This window comes from Mixophyes fleayi, chromosome 6 (genome assembly GCF_038048845.1).
Source record: "Mixophyes fleayi isolate aMixFle1 chromosome 6, aMixFle1.hap1, whole genome shotgun sequence".
Taxonomy (NCBI): domain Eukaryota; kingdom Metazoa; phylum Chordata; class Amphibia; order Anura; family Limnodynastidae; genus Mixophyes; species Mixophyes fleayi.
The window spans coordinates 44,343,979-44,364,974 of NC_134407.1; the positions used below are offsets into that span (position 1 = coordinate 44,343,979).

General features: G+C 38.3%; 1 protein-coding gene across 1 annotated transcript in view; it reads left to right on the top strand.

Moving 5' to 3' along the window:
* Positions 1-20,996, top strand: part of PCDH15 (protocadherin related 15) — a 945,519-nt gene that overhangs the window by 918,391 nt on the left and 6,132 nt on the right. The window contains exons 33-36 of the mRNA XM_075216373.1: positions 18,054-18,075; positions 19,051-19,089; positions 19,955-20,028; positions 20,542-20,677. Coding sequence (XP_075072474.1) covers positions 18,054-18,075; positions 19,051-19,089; positions 19,955-20,028; positions 20,542-20,677 — 271 coding nt within the window. The remainder of the gene's footprint in view (positions 1-18,053; positions 18,076-19,050; positions 19,090-19,954; positions 20,029-20,541; positions 20,678-20,996) is intronic.

Here is a 20,996-nt window from a genome sequence, read left to right on the forward strand (position 1 = left end):
GAGTGGGGGCTTCAGGTAACCAGGATTGCCGGGTCTGGTCTATTCTGCATCATGCCATAGTGATGTCTCCCACACCTCTGCAAACACTGGTCTGAACATGGTGTGCACAATTAATTGCTATCCGTCATAAATGTCCTCATCACCTAATTTATGTACTAGTACTACTTGTACTAGTGTCCTATGCAACATCTGCCTCTGTAATGTTGTTACCTTAAAAAGTTATATTTAATTTCTTTTGTTAAACTTTTTTAAGTAGTAAGAAATAGCTGCCCATAGGAACAGACTAATCTCTTATAGAAATTAGTTGAATGTGACGCTATTTTATAAATCAATGTCAGTCACTTATGCCATGTGCTTGTGTGCTAATAAATTATTGTTTTTTTTCTTAATGAAAGTACTAGCTTAAAATATCAAGACTACCCTTTATCTGCACATAATTCACTGCCTCCTGCTTGCCCTGACCACCTGCTCTCTCCAATGTAATACTGCGATAACACTTTAACAGAGAGGAAAGGTATTACGTTCCATAAGGCAATTAATATTTTTATTTACTGCTTGCAGCTAAAATAGAGTGTTAGGAACCAGTTAATCATGTTTCTTACGTTTGACACAGACCATTTACTCTCGGGAATTGCCCCCTCTCCAAACCTGGCAGATTTGTTTTATGCTAAGGAGATGAGAAAAAGCTGCCGGGCAAGACCATCAAATTTTAAGTATCCCATTAAGAATGATCACATGCATGTCACAGGCACCTAGCAGAGATTGCACTAGACAGTAGGAAAAGTATTCTGTAAGTCAGGAAAGGTTGAACTTTATGGACTTGACGTAGAGTTCAGTACATCAGATATGATATAACAACTGCCGCCTTCTTTATCCATTTCTTTTGTCATTTTTATTTTCAGAGAGGTCCCTTTTGATCACTATACTCAGTGGAAGATATATTGTAGTTTTATCTTAAAGGACACCTTAAACCAATGTATGAAATCCTTGATGTCGTATGGTGCAGGGTGGAATGCTCCTCCTCCAGGACTACAATCATCATCCTCATATTTGTTTATTTATATGGCGCCACAGATTGCGCAGCAAAGTACAAAAATGATCAACACAAACTCATACATAAAAGATAGAGCACAATTAAGCATAATAGCAAGAACAAAAATGTGGGTAGTTATTATAATACAAACAGAATAGGAGCATGTGGTGCTGGCAGTAGGCACAACACCACTACACAGTGAAACACATAACAGAGACATACAAGGTCAGTGGCGCACACAGGGGGGGTTTCTGGCCCTCCGCTAAAAATGCACTATATAGCGGCACTGTACTATACAGCAGCCACGGCGCTGTCAAAGAAGCGTCCGCGGCGGTGCTGTATTGTATACAGCACCGCCGCGGGCGCTTCTTTGACAGCGCTGCGGCTGCTGTATAGTACAGCGCTGCCTAAGCGGAGCTGCTGCGCATGTCTCTATCGGTTTTTTTGGGGCGGGGGGTTTGGGTGGAGGGGAAAGCCCCTTTTAAAAATGCTCCGTGTGCCCCTGAAGGTAGACTGACAGACAAGGGACATAAGATAGAGAGAACCCTGCTGGGTAGAGCTTACAAATTAGATGACTATTACAACTCAGTGCAACATTTATCACTTCATTCCGTGGACCAATAAAAAACACAGACAAATATTTCCAGAAAGTGAAGAAATAAACTTGACAGACTCAAAGTGACAAACTGAAACATTCTGTATTAGAAGACGTATCTTTAAAATGTATTTGAAAAATAGTATAATAAAAAAGTATATGCAAATAAGTATCTCCACTGAATGGAGCAATGACAACAGGGAGAACCATTCGATGGCAACCCTCTGAGTTTATACTTTACCCACTGGGCTATCAGAACATGACATAGAATAGTGCTGAGACAGTGTTCTAACTAGGGATGTGCACCGGCCACTTTTGGTGTCTCGTGTTTTGTGTTTTGGATTCGGATTTGCTTGAGGTTTTGGGTTCGGATTTGTTTCGCAAAACACCTGACGAAAGGTTTTGGTTCGGATTTAAGGTTTTGGATTCGGATTTATTTTGAAAAAAACATAAAAAGTGCTAAAAAACAGTTTTGTGGGTTTTTTTTTCACTCCTACACTATTATTAACCTCAATAACAATCATTTCCACTAATTTCCAGTCTATTCTGAACACCTCACAATATTGTTTTTAGGCCAAAAGGTTGCACCGAGGTAGCTTGAGCGCATAATGCCAAAAAAAGAGGTACAAGATGGAATTGTTCTGGGCCCTCCCTCCCACCCCTCGCGAGATTCGACGCGAGACTTGGACGACAGAGCCTCGTTTTCATTTTTTTGCCCGCCGGAAATATCCGAACAGTGCTCGGATCCTGTTCGGATCCGCACTGTTCGGGTGGGCTCGGATTAGCGGAATCCGAGCCCGCTCATCTCTAGTTCTAACCTACAGGACGACTGACATAACCAGGTCATATCCAAAATAATTAACATTTGTTTTGATAGCTAAAAATGCATTCGCTAATAGGTTTGATTTAAATAAGAAACACTTTGATACAGCAGATATAATATTCCTTCTCACATACAAAATAAAGTATCAAAAATATTTTTGTAAATACACACATGTATACGTCTCTGTGCAGGTCTACGCTAGTTTGCAATTATGTGAACACATCCTTCCTGTATTCAGCGTATGTTAGACACTGATACACTGGTTGTAGTGTAACTCATTGAGTTCATTTTAATTCTTATTGTATGACTGTGCATGGATTGTGTTGTGTGATGAAACGAGTTTGATAACACTTTAACCAGCCTGTCCCTCATTTTTTACAATATGTGGATTATAACATGTAATTTTTATAGCCCTGGTTTTGTTCCTCAGCTCACTAGAGTACAACTACATTGTCTAATTACATGTGGATAAGGGGACATTGTAGCTCATTGTAAATATGTACATTGTTTATTGTATATTGTTAATATTGTAGTGAAGCTGTTATTTATTGTTCTTAAAGTGAATACAGGTGGGTTACGGGTAAGGACTAGATTCCAGGGTACAGGTAAGAAGCTGTAGCTACATTCGTTTCCCCCATAATTTCTCTACAGGAAGCATGGAACAGCTGGGGACTCTGTGACATCACAAAGTAGTGTAAGGGGTTAATTTCAAGAGGTGCTGACTGATATCTTATATCTGGAGGTGGGGAATGCCAATTACTGTCCATTGTCCTCCACAGGACTAGTCCAGACATTTTGTCTGCAACCCGCAGGGTAATCTCTTAAGAAATACAGCTCATCTCCACTCCCCCCCTCCAATCCACTGATCAAGCACCCACCAATGTTTAAGAGGGAGAGAGCCAGGGATTTGCCAAGGGAGGGGAAAGCACTGTGGAGATTTGAACCTGGATATAAGGAGCCACTCCAAGTGGGAGAGATTTTCATTCTGTGGATTGATGGCTGGAAGCTGCAGAGTGGCTGGTTTGAGTTGCTGTTCTCTACCAGTGAAGTACATCTGCAGATCCATGGGTCTTCAAGTCAGAACAGCCAGGTGACTGTAACTCCTTAAGTTAGTGGGGTAAAGGACAGATGATGTGGTAAATATGCCTGGTGTTTATTTACTGTTTGTATGTTATGCGCTCACTGACTAAATAAAACAATGATTCTATTATAAAATGTATAATGACCTCTAATAGGAATCAATAAATACTTATTTTATTGTCCCTATGTAATCAAACTATAAGGTAAAAACAACATATAATAACAACAGATTAAAATAATGAATATATATACATACACAAGTATTCCCCTGGATAAGCCAAGGTGGATAAAATAGGCACTGAAATCTATTAACAATGGATAGATCACAGAATCAAAAATACATATTCCTGAGTTGCTAAAAACAGAAAATCCAAATAACAATAGTATATTGGGTACTGCCGATATGATGTAATGGTAGTGTTCAAATAAGGTCCAATTCCAATAGCGGAGGGTGTATTGAAGATAATATACCTATTAGAGGATGGTATTGATTTATATATAACCCACAATTGGTGGGGCCAATACTTGCGATTGCGTGACTGGGAGTGATAAAGTCAGTCTCTTGTAGCGGTCCTGTTGCTGGTTTGCAGCGTGTAGCGTGCAGAGTAGTGTTCCAGATACTCCAGACAGCAGTGGGTGATCAGTTCCACTACTGTGAGGGTGAGTGAGAGGTCCACAGGACGCGTGTCGCTCGCTTGCGGTTCTGGCTTGCGCGTCTGAGGTCACTTCCGGTTGGTTACTATTGGCCAATAGATGAGATGTGGGCGGAGTCCCAACGTGTTTCGTCTTAGAAGACTGCTAAGAATACTGGCCAGGATACTTAGATGCCAAGCGGTTCAAGGCATCAACAGCATGTTCTTTTTGAATGAGTTCCAAACCAGGAGCTTCAGGATCAGGTACGTCACCGAGACCGTCTACACCATGAAAATATGATGCATGAATGCAATGTCCTAGGATTGCTGTGGATGATCCTCTATAGACTTGAATTGAAACCAGTTTGTAGTAGCAGCCAGAAACATGCAGATAATCCAGGAACAGAGAGACACATGAGCAGGCTAGGAACATCAATAACCAGCCTAGTAACCAACCGGAAGTGACCTCAGACGCTCAAGCCAGAACCGGAAGCGAGCGACACGCGTCCTGTGGACCTCTCACTCACCCTCACAGTAGTGGAACTGATCACCCACTGCTGTCTGGAGTATCTGGAACACTACTCTGCACGCTACACGCTGCAAGCCAGCAACAGGACCGCTACAAGAGACTGACTTTATCACTCCCAGTCACGCAATCGCAAGTATTGGCCCCACCAATTGTGGGTTATATATAAATCAATACCATCCTCTAATAGATATATTATCTTCAATACACCCTCCGCTATTGGAATTGGACCTTATTTGAACACTACCATTACATCATATCGGCAGTACCCAATATACTATTGTTATTTGGATTTTCTGTTTTTAGCAACTCAGGAATATGTATTTTTGATTCTGTGATCTATCCATTGTTAATAGATTTCAGTGCCTATTTTATCCACCTTGGCTTATCCAGGGGAATACTTGTGTATGTATATATATTCATTATTTTAATCTGTTGTTATTATATGTTGTTTTTACCTTATAGTTTGATTACATAGGGACAATAAAATAAGTATTTATTGATTCATATTAGAGGTCATTATACATTTTATAATAGAATCATTGTTTTATTTAGTCAGTGAGCACATAAGATAATCTTTGCATGTTACTGTATTACTAGGGAGGGATCCCTGGCTCTGTTTGCAGCTCCTGCAATCACCAGGAGGTGAGCGCTTAATCTCCATCCCTTTCCATTTTACTGTTTGTATATAATATTCTACTGTTGTTTTTATTACACTAAATGTACTGTTGTACTTTCAAACTGCATTTACCTAAGTGGCTATACAAACCTTAGAAGGTACTGGCTAGGCTTCTCCGGCACAGTAAGGAATCGCTGGGTGGCTAGCCAGCGAGAAGTAGGTAGAATTGTTCCAGAAAACCTGGTATCTTCATATGTTACATAAATAGGAATTTTTATACATTTGGTAAAAAGACTTGTGTTGTGAAACAGAACAGGCTATTAGGATTAAACGGTATATACACTGTGCTAAGTATGGAATAATCTGTGAGTTTGTTGTATGAGTTCGTATGCAGACAATAGACAACATGGCCAACATTGGGCCATGTGCTTTGTAAAGATGCTTTCCCGATGGCCGACATCTTACCATACTTTGTTAACCCCTGAAATGTTGTATAATTGTGGGACTGTTTATAGGATGTATAGAAATACAGATGTTAAATAGACAAGTAGTGACTGCGCTGGGAAGTTTGTGCCTGAGGAGGTTTACTAAGCAGTCATGTTGCATTGGCAAGTTATCGTCTGTAAGATAAGTCTATTAAGCAGTGATGTTTTACTGGAAAGTGTCTACTGTGTTTAATGATGAGAATTGTAATCGAGTTAGGAGCTGTACGTGTATAAGTATTTTGGAGTATAGGTATGAGAACAGTGCTATATATTGAGTGCAATGAGGATTATTAGGATACTGCTGCTCCATATGTAAGGTGGAGATAAAGCAGCCAACATGGGAATTGCAATAAAATCCGGAATGCACACATACACACATTCGTAGAGACATAGTGAAGGCACATATTCACATTGATAAAACATTTGAATATATTATGCCTTCTACAGAGTGTTATTATATGTGTAAAAATACCTATTGTTAATGAGAATACATATTATCTTAAATGAGACTTTGCCTGCAGTCTGTCTTGATATGATTATTATTATTATCCCCTGTATTATACTGTGTGTATCATAGTAAATTGAGCGGAAATTGAAGTAGAGCCGGGTTTAAACTGCAAACTACCTTTTGTGAGTGGTAATTAAGGAGACTAGTTATTAAATGGTCATTAGTATAGTGACTTCACCATTGGACCCTCAGTGATAACAGAGAGCAATAACAAACTCCAGAACACCACCCTATAACAGAGGCCCTTAATGAAGGACATCTACTCTAACTCGCTGCCTGGAAAATATGTCTTCTGTACAGTATATTTCATCATAGTGGAAAAAGCTATGCATAATTAACAACAGAACCCTTACATGGCAGAGAAAGAAATAGTTTTCGAGGCTGTTCTACAATCACTGTAATTTGCTGCAGAAATGTCAGGATGAAACAACAGCAATAGCAGGTTAAAAAAAATATTTCCTCATTGACCGTAATGATCTAGTAAAGAAAATATAGTTCTAGGATGTTAAGACATGAAGGGCAAAAATACCAAGATAGCCCCATTGAATTGTGGTGGGAAAATTACACTATTATGTATTAATATCAAAGGGGATGAGTGATCTTTACAGTTCATTACAAAACCCATTTGTTTTATACTGTAGCAAAGGGCAGGATTCAGACAGATGTAGGAAACTGCAGAGGTATAGAATAAAAAGCTATTAAGAGTATTGTAACGTAACGTTATTCATGAGACATGCACCTGTGGACACATGACGTATAAGTCATCACATGCAAAAGCATAATACAGTGATCAGCATGAGAGCCCTTATATAGCAAAATGCAGCAATGTGTGGGCTTGCCACTTCCAAGATTTTTTGGGATTATTAGTTTGGTTTACTCTATTCTGTATTAGAAAAGCTAAAAATGTAATGTTGATGGCTGAAAATGCAGGAAGTAAACTGCTGGACTCCTGAGGGCCTTTTAGAAAATTTGGTAGGAGATTGCTTTGACTCCAAAATATTAATGAACCTATGTGCTGCAGGGATGGTGACAATTGCGGAACTAATGCCACCTCATGGATTTCAGCCACTACAGGGCCCTGAGGTGGGGGGGTATGCCCAAGGCCCCCTTTCTGCTCCTCTGAGTATGTGCATGGAACGGCACCTGTGCAGTGAAGCGCCATTTGTAGAACACAGTGGGGACCTCTCCTGAGCATGATGGAGTCCTTGGGAAGGTGTATCGCCACCTGCAATGGGGCCTATCAATGCAGTGTTCTGTCCTTTTAACATGTAGGTTTAAATCCTCAGGGCATTCCTGACTTCTTTTACTACTTGTTCAGATATGGATGTCTGGACAATGGTGGAAGGAGTTGACTCCGCTATGATATTAGGATTGCTATGAGAAGCCACCTTCCTGCTTCCCAGTCAGTGTCAAGAAATAGAACATATGTACATGACCCCATATACAGACATAAAAGAATTAATGAACCTGAATATCTGCAGCCTTATATATATAAAAAATGATTAATAACATTCACTCATGCATATGTAATAGTTACCTTGACAAAACTTCAGCTGTTTGACATTCCATTTGATGTTTGTGAGCTATACTTCGCAAATATATTCAGCTCTGATAAGTTTCTGAAATTTAATATTTGTTAATGGTACTTAATAGCTGTTATTTATTGAACATGTTATTTAGGCGTAGTAGACTTAAAATGACAAATCAAATGGTTTCCAATGTGGTAGCAATTTTCACTACTATTATTCTAATGGTAGTATACTATTATACTAACCCATTTATGCATCTGAAATGCCTAATGCATTGTTGAGTCACCTGATTGAACCTGTGATTGGGTATAGAAACCAGGCAATTCTTAAATCTGTGACACAATGTCACCTCACCATGGAAGTAATTACTCTGTTCCTTATTGTAAGCTTAAAGCTATATTCAAAGGTCCCTTTCTTTTAGCAAATGACATCTGAATGCTTAGTCCTCTGTGGGGTTCAATTTCTGTTATCCCCTGTTATGATGTGATGGGAAGTTTCAGAACAAAAAGAACATCTATTCTTCTGTGTGTTCCAATCCCATAACAATTTTAAGAATTCCATACTACGATTCTTATCTCACTTCATTACTACCAAATTATCCATTTTCAAAATACCACCATCAGAGTTAACGATAAACTACAAGTATTTTGGCAGTTGAACTAAATACACAACATAATATATAAAAGCAGACCTGAATTGCAGATCTATATACTGATGGCTAGCGTATTTCAGATGTGTAATCTGGTGTGATGGCAGCGTATGGCAGTCCTGCAGTCTACTATGGTGGCTAGCGTACGACAGACCTAAAATCTGGTGTGGTGGCTAGTGTATGGCAGACCTGAAAACTTGTGTGATGACTATCTTATGGCAAACCTGCAGTCTGGTGTGGTGGCTAGTTTATGGCAGACCTGCAGTCTGGTGTGGTGGCTAGTTTATGGCAGACCTGCAGTCTGGTGTGGTGGCTAGTTTATGGCAGACCTGCAGTCTGGTGTGGTGGCTAGTTTATGGCAGACCTGCAGTCTGGTGTGGTGGCTAGTTTATGGCAGACCTGCAGTCTGGTGTGGTGGCTAGTTTATGGCAGACCTGCAGTCTGGTGTGGTGGCTAGTTTATGGCAGACCTGCACTCTGGTGTGGTGGCTAGTTTATGGCAGACCTGCACTCTGGTGTGGTGGCTAGTTTATGGCAGACCTGCAGTCTGGTGTGGTGGCTAGTTTATGGCAGACCTGCAGTCTGGTGTGGTGGCTAGTTTATGGCAGACCTGCAGTCTGGTGTGGTGGCTAGTTTATGGCAGACCTGCAGTCTGGTGTGGTGGCTAGTTTATGGCAGACCTGCAGTCTGGTGTGGTGGCTAGCATATGGCAGATCTGCAATCTGGTGGCTAGTGTGTAACAAACACTGTCTCAGCCTTATGCATCATATACTCACTGCCCTAGCTCCTACTTTACTATTTGCTTCAAGCTAGTGTTTAGAACCACCAAGTGCTGTCAGTCTAGCACAGAGGTGCTCAAATGTTTCAAGCTAGGATCCCTAGTGTCGGTGTTCCATTGTTTTGGGATCCTAAAATGGCAGTTCTCAATAGTGGTGTTACTTATCTGACAATAATGGGACCTCAAACACTACTTGGGGGCTTCACACAAAAGTAGCACACCACTGATCTAGCAGACCCCCCCCCCCAGCACTATAATCTATTAATAACATCAGACAGAAACCCATTTGTTCCTGTCTTACACTATTAACAGGAAGCGGTTTGGTAAGTGGCTGTTTCAGCTGGCAATAAGCGAGCAGCAAAGTGCAAAGCTCCAGAACCCTTTCAAAGCACAAATTGACAACAATCCAATGAGCTCCACCACTGTGAACCTGGTCTTCAGAACAGACTCTGCCTGGAAAAGCTCAGCATATTAAAATGCTCACATGACAAAAAAAAAACTTAGGTGCGTTTTTGCCTTCACATAAAAAAAATGCATTTTATCTTGTACCATTTTGAAAATGAATTCTGCCATCAGCATTTTGATTGGTTCATCTGTCTAACACACCTATAAATAAGCAAATTATATTCCATCTCCAACAGGTCTTAAACTGGTCTAGTCCAACTTAAAGGCACACTAACCTAATTTTCATAGCTTTCCTATATAATTTCTTTATTGCCATTTAAAAAAAAATATTTATATATATATATATATATATATATATATATATATATATATACATACACATTTATATATGCAGATCTTGTTGCCATTCTGCAATTAACTGCAATTAACAGCCAATTTGAAGTGCCACCATCGCTTTTTTTGTCTTTTGTGTGCTAAAAATCACCACCAGCCATCTCCATCTGCACCACTCTCCCTCCCTAGTGCAGAAAGGAGTATGGCTGGGGAGATTTGAGACCGATAGGGCTCTCATTTGTCTGGCTATTGGTATACACGTCTTATGATTTCGTGGGATTATGGATAGAGTTAACAAAAATTAACTTTTCCGTAAATTTTCCCAGAACTACTTTTAGGTTATTAGTATAAATCAAGAAATTATCACAAAATACTTTTCACTAGATCTCCAAACTATAACATTAGCAAATATATGTATTTTATATAAGGTCTGACAGAATTACAGGGCTAAGAAACAAAGGTATACGTTTTATTTTAATAAGCATTTGTTTCTTTTAAAGTTATACCCCAACTGCTCACAGATTATTATTATTATTATTATTATTATTATTAATTTTTATTTATAGGGTGCCACTAGGTGTCCGTAGTGCCGTACAGGGACAAACGAAATTACAATACGAGGTGATACAGCACAGTACAGTAAAAAATAAGCACAGTAACTCAGTGAGCTCAAAGCACAGCTAGAGAGGGCGGGGGAGGGGAGAGGGGAAGGTCCGCCAACGACGGAGCCCAAGAGGGAAGGCACGGATGACAGGGAGAGAGGAGGGAGCGAGAGGGGACAGAGGGAAGAGGGTCCTCAAGGAGGAGGGCTAAGTAGCTGGAGAGCAGAGTTAACAGTGGTGAAGACAGGAGGAGAGAATACCCTGCTCAAAGGAGCGTACAATCTAAGGGGTGGGGTAGACAGACAGAGAGACACGGGGGAGAGATGGAGGATGGAGGATAAGGGTAAGGGAAGGGGAAAGAGGGGAAGAGGCAGAAGAAAAGGTAGGAAATTAAGTGGGAGACTGGAAGGCTTTAAGAAAAAGGTGGGTTTTTAAAGCAGATGCTTTGAATCCCTCTGCACTACAGATGGGCAACAGAACACTTCAGCGAAATCATACACATTTCGACTTTAGGTGTTTCCAGTGCGACTCCAACCACATAACGCAGCAGAATGATTTGACAGTTGTCTCCCCAGGTCTATTCATCGACTATAAATGACACGAATTGCAAATTTGCAAGTACAATGTGGCATAGCACACAAGGGTAAAGAAAAGCGGAACCGACTAATGTATTGACCGACCTTCACACGTGGACTTTTATGCTGCTAAACTCAGTTTGAATGAAATTTAGAACAAGATTGCTCATCTCTAGTGTGCATAAATCCTCAGATTGGGAGTAGGCATGGGTTAGGCATTGTGTAGTCTGACAAAAAATGGGGTTATAGTGCCTTTTTTTGTAGGTTTGTGATCACATGCATGTGATGTAACCATTACTTCAATGGAGACGGGAATATATCATTTATGGTTTTTCTTATTTTTCTTACTTTTTAAAAAATAATTTTTCTATTGGGAAGGAGGGATACTTGATCCATGCCTCAATCTCTTCAACCTCTGATCTATGAACTTTATGTGACAGTGATTATCTGAGAACTATTTCATTCTGTCAATGACAGCTTGGTTTTAGCGCCATTTTTATGTACCATGTAAATTAGGCTGCTCAGGCATCAGTGACGTCTACATTTTAAGTTGTTTATCTGACAGGAAATATTAAAGGATTTTTATAAACAAGCACATTATGGCTCATTTGCTGCAAAACACTGCATTTAGCTTCAAAATTTGCTACCGAACAAGAGCAACCAATCAAAATGTTGCTTGTATTAGACAGACAAAAGCTGATAAGACATGCAGTATCTAATATATAAATGCTTAGTGGCGTCTGTGTGTCTGTGTGTGAAAAAAAAAAACAAGTTGCAGCGCCACCTGCTGGGCAGAGTTATACACTGACCTACTAAATTCTTAGTGTGTGTGGGTAAAAAAATTCAAAAAGGGCTGAAATTTGGTAGGGCTCAAACTCATTTTCGTGAGGTAATTTTACCTCATGAACACACATGAGTAGAGGCGTGCGTTAGTGTGTGTGTGTGTGTGTGTGTGTGGAAAAAACTATTTTTTCAGAAAGGGCTCATCCAATGGACCTGAAATTTGGTATACTGACATTATTTGACAAAGAAAATAGAATAGTCAAGTCAGTTAACTTCCATCATCCCCCCTTCCCCCCGTGGGAGGGGTAGTAAAGGCTAAATTTACGAGTTGAGGGGTCAAACTCATTTTCGTGAGGTAATTTTACCTCATGAACACACATTAAAAAGGGCGCTTGCATCTGAAAGTAACGATCTTCCCCTGAGGGGGCCTGGGCTAGGCCCAAATGCATGACAAGAACCTTTTTAAGACCTTAAGTATCTTGATTTGACTAGAATGCATGAGTATCATGCACGGGTTAACTTGTTTATATAATATGCTATAACCATACAGTGATTGCATTTTAATGATAGTGGTTTTAAATATTTTAATTCCCTGGCTGTTCTCTCTTGTTTATAGCGCATAGATATTTTGTAACTGGTTGCTTTAAATAAAAATGTTATCTTTCCAAAATAGCCAGCAGCTGAAAACAAGCTGCACCCGCTGCACTGCCCTTGTTCCCTCAGTGACCAGCGTGGGTTCTAGTGAAGCATTTAATTTAACAATTTGTACAGCTTTTAAAATTCAAGTTTACTGAGTTCTGCTAGATGGTTCTATCGCAGAATATATTTAAATGCTAGATATTTTAGATGTAAAATGTCATATGCCTCATGCTTTGAGGAGAAAATTACACTGTGTCCCCAGTATCACCCCTTGCTATTAAAGTGAATACAATTGTTGCTCCAAAACTGAGGCTTATGTTTATTATACATATATATATATATATATATATATATATATATATATATATACACACACACATATATATATATATATATATATATATATTTATATATATAAATATATTATATATATATATATATATATATATATATATATATATATATATATATATATATATACATATATACACGTATATGTGTATATATATATAATATATATATATCCTAGGCCCCAATGCATCAGATGCCATAACAGACAAGGTATGGTTTGAACATCGGTGATGGCAAAGATGTTTCCAGTAAATGTTTGCAGGTATATGTCCTAAAATTGGGTCCTGTATGCTGCAGTTAATTGTTTCTTGGCTTATGTATTGGAAAAATAAATCAAAGAGCTCAGCAGAAATTATCAATTAGGGAATGTAAATTCAAATAATTTTATTAATAGGTTCCTTAAATGGTCATATCGCACAGTACAAATATGCATTGTGTGCCTCCCTGTTGTAACTAGTTTCAAATTAAATGTAAAATCAAGGTCTATCATTACTTTCAACAAATCATACGTGATTAAATAAATGTATTGCAAAAAATGTAACCAAGGAAAATCCTGGTTCAAAGTTGACGATGCAGGAAAATATGTCATCTATTCCATTCCGTTCCTCTTAAAAGGGGCCTGGATATCCATGGTATATTAACATGATAAATCGTTTAGGATTGTGACTCTCAGTGTTACAGAATTTCAGGGGTTTGTCACAATTTAATATGTATTTATTAATTTGATATACATAGTTAATCCCTGCAAATAATCTCTACTTAAACATAAAATAAGTGATATAGAATATAATTTAAAAGTAACATTTTCATTCAAGACTTAAAATTAGTTTATTTTAATGTGTCTATTTGTTAGATATAGCAAAATGTTACTATTTGTTAGATATAGCACTTTGTTACTATGTGTTAGTTATAACAGTATGTTACTATTTGTTAGATATAGCAATATGTTACTATTTGTTAGATATAGCAATATGTTACTATTTGTTAGATATAGCAATATGTTACTATTTGTTAGATATAGCAATATGTTACTATTTGTTAGATATAGCAATATGTTACTATTTGTTAGATATAGCAATATGTTACTATGTGTTAGTTATAACAGTATGTTACTATTTGTTAGATATAGCAATATGTTACTATTAATTAGTTATAACAGTATGTTACTATTTGCTAGATATAGCAATATGTTACTATGTGTTAGTTATAACTAGAGATGGTCACTGACCCCCGTGTTTTGGTTTTGGATTCGGTTTTGGATCTGGATTACCGTCGTGTTTTGGTTTTGGTTTTGGTTTTGTTTGGTTTTGTTTTGCTATTTTGTTGGAAAATCCATGTTTTTGGGCCTAAATTAACCCAATTTAGTGCTCCAACTTTTTTAGAGATAAGTAATCTAATTGTTGACGTAATAAATCAACCAAAAAAAGTGTTTAATTCTTCATTGGTAGGCCTTCATTTATTCTACACACAAAACAGATTGTCTTTCTCTCCATCTATGCATATTGGCAATGCAGCCATTGTCTTTGGATGTATATTACACCCTACACTTATAGTTAAATATGTAAAGAAATGGAAAAAGACAGTTTGCTTTCTGTCTCTATAGGCCCCCTCCACTTGTTTAAAAAAACAAAAAATTCAGCCGTTATAGACTGTACAATATTAATTGAAATGGACAAAGCCAGTTTGGTTTATGCATCTATAGGCCCCCCTCCACTTGTATAAAATACAAAAAAATTCAGCCGTTATAGACTGTACAATATTAATTGACATGGAGAAAGCCAGTTTGGTTTCTGTCTCTCTAGGCCCCCCTCCACTTGTATAAAATACCAAAAAATTCAGCCATTATAGACTGTACAATATTAATTGACATGGAGAAAGCCAGTTTGGTTTCTGTCTGCATCAGATCCTCTCTCCACTAGGAGTAAAATAGAAAACTATTCAGCCGTTATATAATCTAGAATATAAATAGAAATTGAGAAAGGCAATTTGGTATCTGTCTGCATCATAATCATCAACATCCTCATTAGCGCCCTCGTCGCCTACACAAATCTCCCCCTCATCCTCTTCTAATTCCAAAGTGGCATCCTCAATTTGGGTATCACCGGCTACACTCGGGCTATTAAGGCACACATCAGCAGAATGCTCACGATTAGACATCCCACTGTTGGATGGACTCTCCACAGGGATTGTTGTCATTTGTGAATCAGAGCAAATATTCTCCTGTAATGCCTCACTGTTATCTTGCAGCTCGGCTTTGGCGCGTAACAGTAGTTGTGCACCAATTGTAGGCTGGGTAACTTTTTGGGATCTGCCACTAATAGCCAAAGGTGAAGGCCTCATTCTCTCTTTGCCACTGCGTGTGTAGAATGGCATGCTTGCAAATTTTTTTTATCGTCACTTAACTTTTGCTCAGTTACACTTCTTTTTCGCTTCAATACAGTAATTTTTTTGGGGGTTTTTGTTTTTTGCACTAATTTGAAAACACTCTGTTGTTTGACATCGCCTTGGCCAGATGACGTACTGGGAACACTAACATCAGGACTGGTGACAGAACCTGGTTGCTCATTCAGATCATATGTGGACTGCTTTGAATCCATTCTGAGCGCAAACCACTGGGGAGTTCTAAAAATTATTTGGTAGATACTGCTGACAGATATGACTTTTGACAGCCAGAAATATTAATGCACAATTAGGGAGGACACCCCAAAAGCACTGAGGAGTGCTAAAAATTATTTAGTAGATACTGCTGACAGTTATGACTTTTGACAGCCAGAAATATTAATGCACAACTAGGGAGGACACCCCAAAAGCACTGAGGAGTGCTAAAATGTATTTAGTAGATACTGCTGACAGATATGACTTTTGACAGCCAGAAATATTAATGCACAATTAGGGAGGACACCCCAAAAGCACTGAGGAGTGCTAAAAAGTATTTAGTAGATACTGCTGACAGATATGACTTTTGACAGCCAGAAATATTAATGCACAATTAGGGAGGACACCCTAAAAGCACTGAGGAGTGCTAAAAAATATTTAGTAGACACTGCTCACAGATATGACTTTTGACAGCCAGAAATATTAATGCACAATTAGGGAGGACACCCCAAAAGCACTGAGGAGTGCTAAAAATTATTTAGTAGATACTGCTGACAGTTATGACTTTTGACAGCCAGAAATATTAATGCACAATTGGGGAGGACACCCCAAAAGCACCGAGGAGTGCTAAAAATTATTTAGTAGATACTGCTGACAGATATGACTTTTGACAGCCAGAAATATTAATGCACAATTAGGGAGGACACCCCAAAAGCACTGAGGAGTGCTAAAAATTATTTAGTAGATACTGCTGACAGTTATGACTTTTGACAGCCAGAAATATTTATGCACAATTATGGGGGACACCCCAAAAGCGCTGGGGAGTGCCAAATATTAAGAAAAAATAATAAACCTCTATCCTCCTCTCTGCACTAGCGATTTTGGTTAGAGCAATTGCAAGAACAATATTGTATTCTCTGTCCCTGCTCTAATTAGCCTATGACTACACCCTGCTCTCTCCCTCTGTCAAATGGCGATGGATTGCTGTGGAGGCGTGTATTTCTAAAGTTGAAGTATCGCGAGAACCGAGCCCCGAGATCCGACAACGTCACAATGACGTTCGGCCTCGATTTGGATTCGGAACGGGCGGGAGAGTACCGAGCTGTTCAGCTCGGTACTCGGATACCCAAAGTTCGGGTGGGTTCGGTTCTCGGAGAACCGGACCCGCCCATCTCTAGTTATAACAGTGTGTTACTATTTGTTAGATATAGCAATATGATACTATTTTTTAGTTATAACAGTATGTTACTATTTGTTAGATATAGCAATATGTTACTATTTGTTAGATATAGCAATATATTACTATGTGTTAGTTATAACAGTATGTTACTATTTGTTAGATATAACAATATGTTAATATGTGTTAGTTATAACAGTATGTTACTATTTGTTAGTTATAACAGTATGTTACTATTTGTTAGATATAGCAATATGTTACTATTTGTTAGTTATAACAGTTTGTTACTATTTGTTAGATATAGCAATTTGTTACTATGTTTTAGTTATAACAGTATGTTACTATTTGTTAGATATAGCAGTGTGTTATAACAGATGTGGAACTAGCGAGCCACGGGCCCCGCTGCAGGGAAGCGGGGAGGAGGGAATGGTGGCCCACAGCTCACTATTTCCCTGTACAGCAGGCCCCATTATCTCCATGGGCCCCAGTGCATCCCACCTGCTGCACCCATGGTAGCTCCGCCACTGTATTACAATATGTTTGTTAGTTATAGCAGCACATTACTGTTGAACGGTGCCTTCTATACTTTAGAGACTGTGTCTCTGGATTTCAGCAAATAAACATATAACTGCTTTGGAGGCAAGTGTATATAATAGATCTGTGAGCCAAGGCCACTTCTCTGCCTACCCTCCTATCTGCACTAACACTCACAGGGGAGAATTCAATTGGCCGTGTTACTGTAAAAAGTAACACAGTCTGTGCACTATTACCGGTAGTGCAATATTACAGTAATACTGCGCACAATTATCGTTAATACGGTCATTTCAACGCCGACTGGAGCCACAAGCAGAAATCTGTTTACCGCGACGGTATTTTGGGGGGGAATTGAATTACCCCCATAGTGTTCTGTTTATAGAAGTGCACATAAGCTCTACAAACACTGCAGCAGTTTGCATTACTAGACACTAGCCATCAATGATGTTATTTATAGGATTGCCCACACAGATGCCAAGACAATCGCTCTCTTAGGTAAAGTGGAACAAGGCTTATGCTAGAAAATTATACAGTGCGCTCTGAGTTTGAAATATTCAGGGTTGTCCGTTTGGAAAACAAGAAGCTGTTGGATCACTGAGGGAAAAAAATGAACCATTGGTTCCTAGTATGGTCCATGCAGTTTGCAAGGGGTGGAGGTAGCAGGTAAAAAAATCATGTTTGTAGATTTAACCGTTAAAAGCAAAAAGTATGTTTACAATTTTTTCAAAATGAACGTTTTTGTATGAAAACATTGTTTACTCACATGGAACAATAACATGTTGTTTATTTTATCTCCATTGCAGGAGAGGATACGCACATCAAGAGGTACGATTCATATTTCTATATTTATAATCTTAGAATGTCAGTTCTTGTGATTACTATGTTGTCTAAACTAAGGTTATTTGCAATGCAGTTCCCATCATTGTGAATCCGTTCAATGCTGACTATTACTGTTATGATTGTAGCATATTACATTATAATGTTGCAGGAAGGTAATGTCATACTTCAAATATCAACAAATTGATTTGTTGTCAAAACATTGAACAAAAATTAGATTTATTTCCTAGAAATACACCATCATTGAAGTGCTCTTCTAAAATATTAGCATGCTTTCATGTATCAAGGGTTTTGTTTTGGATACATTACAGCGAAAAATAGAATTGTCTGATAAAGCCGATTTTATGACACCATAACATATAGTTCTAAGAATACCCAGTCTCATTTTTATATAACCAAGCCAATTTAGGGCTATATTTACTAAAGGGGCGGTTTTGAAAACGTGGAGGTGTTGTCTATAGCAACCAATCAGATTCTAGCTGTCATTTTGTAGAACATACTAAATAGATGAAAGCTAGAATCTGATTGGTTGCTATAGGCAACATCCCCACTTTTTCAAACCCGCAGCTTAGTAAATCTAGCCATTAGTGTTTTTCTATGAAACAAGGAAGGGCTATAGTCTGTTGCTTGTGATTAAAATAATTCAGAGTTTTCTGCTTTAGGAATTTATTTGGAACGTTAAATGTTCAACTTAGTTTTTTGGCATATAATATTATGTATATTATTTTGGTTATTTGTATTTCTGTTTAGTAAACGTTATGCACAAGTCTGATTACATCTGTATCTTATCTTACCCCACTTGTGTCTGTCAACCAAAATTATATCCTTATTACTCTGTTTACATTACTGAAGTTGCATTAGACTGGAGCAAATTGATCATTTTTCTTACTGTTTCAACTTGATCTTCTCTCTTTTGCTTTTTAATATCTTCTTTTATTATCCTGTCTCTTTCAATGGCACCAGCAACAGCAATTGCTGAGACCATCTCTCCTGAAACCTGAGGTAGTTACATTTACATTTTCTGCTATCCTACAATATAAATGTACATGTTGAGCAGCATTCAAAATGTGCTAACTGATCCTAAGCAATTCCATTACAAAACAATCATCTTTGTAAAGAGTAATGGCTAATGAAATTATTAAAAAATGTATATAGGACCGCTTACAGTAATTTAAATGTGCTTTGCATCATCAGATCACTATCACTTGACTTTTAAATAATCATTGATTTCAGGGGTTTATGTCTGCAGGAGGGGAGTGATGCATGGCTGCATTTACTGTGACTGTATAAAAAGAAGGAAATGGTTTATGTGCTGCCCTTTCTTTAACTGCGTGAAATAGACTAGGGGATATATTTACTAAACTGTGGGTTTGAAAAACTGGAGATGTTGCCTCTAGCAATCAATCAGATTCTAGCTGTCATTTTGTAGAATGTACTACATAAATGATAACTAGAATCTGAATGGTTGCTATTCGCAACATCTGCACTTTTTCAAACCCGCAGTTTAGTAAATATACCCCTAAATGTCTTAATAAGCTAAATGCTTTAATTAGTTAGTATTGACACTAAAAATGGTATATGATACAAATCTATATTTTCCTTACTAATCGAGTTTAAGCACATATTAAAGGCATTTATGAATGTGCAAAATTTGGATGGACACCAGTTCATTCATTTCAACTTTTTTGATCTCTGTTTTAAAGAGAGATTGTTTTAGCCTGTATTTTTCTTAAATTGATCATGAGAATGAGGGGACATGTGCTTGATATTTTTTACATGGCTATTTGAACAGCCTGTCTGAATATCTCAATGAAGTAATATGAAAATTATGTCTAAATGTTCTTGACATTTTTGGGTTTTCTCTAAGGAATTGTCTATGGAGTCTGGTATTGATCCTGGCCAGGAATATTATGGACAAGATTATTACAGCTATGAGCATGGGTATGTATTTAAACTACAACAATGCAATATTGGGAATAATAATTTTCAGTTTTATTGCTTTTATACATAAAAATAAACACAGTGATCTGCAATGCTTAAAATGCACAGTGGCTGCAGCAATGTTCTAGGGTAAAACCTACATTCATGACAACGCAGCCTTTTAATTTACCTGTATTGCTATCAGTGGGCTATCTACGAACTTGCAGTTTCACAATACCTAGAGAGCCACAAGTTGGCCAGGCTTGACCTATTAACAGATGAAGCATAAAACATTGCAGAATTTAACTAAATGTTCACAATTAGCTCAATCTATATAATTATTGCACCTTTTCCCATTGACATGATTGAGCGTTAGCTGTGAAGAGGGCATCATGTTGTACCACGGAAAGTGCCGTGTATACATGTTCAGATCAGCTATGACCAACCTGTGGCCTTTATGCTGTTACCAGGCTGTACCATCATCTTTGTTTAAATGATACAAATATCGGCCTAATTGGATTTTGCTTGCTACAGGTATGAACTGCCTCAGTACGGAAGTCGGCGCAGATTGCTGTCACCATCTGGCATGTATGAGGAATATGGAGAAGTGGTTGTGGAGAATGACGGCAGCTATTACTACAGCCCACATGGACCTCCAGCAGAGGGAGATGTATGTATATATTAGCATTATTTGTATTTCTAAAGCGTGCTTACTGCTGATAGCCTGCTGAGAGCCACTTTTAGAATGCAGCCAACAAGTCACTAGGACCCAATAATATAGCTGGTTCTTAGTGATTTGATTGGCTGCATTCTCATGAACTTTGGGTCAGCCCATAAAATGTCTGCCTGCACTGTGTGAAGGACACAGGCCGTTTTTAAGCATAGTTTATTTTTAGCAAGTGACTGGGAAATTATTTACCAGCTTTTCAACCTGCAAAGCCACACACATGCTTTTCTAGGAATAAAGTAGGCATAAACTTGGTACTAAA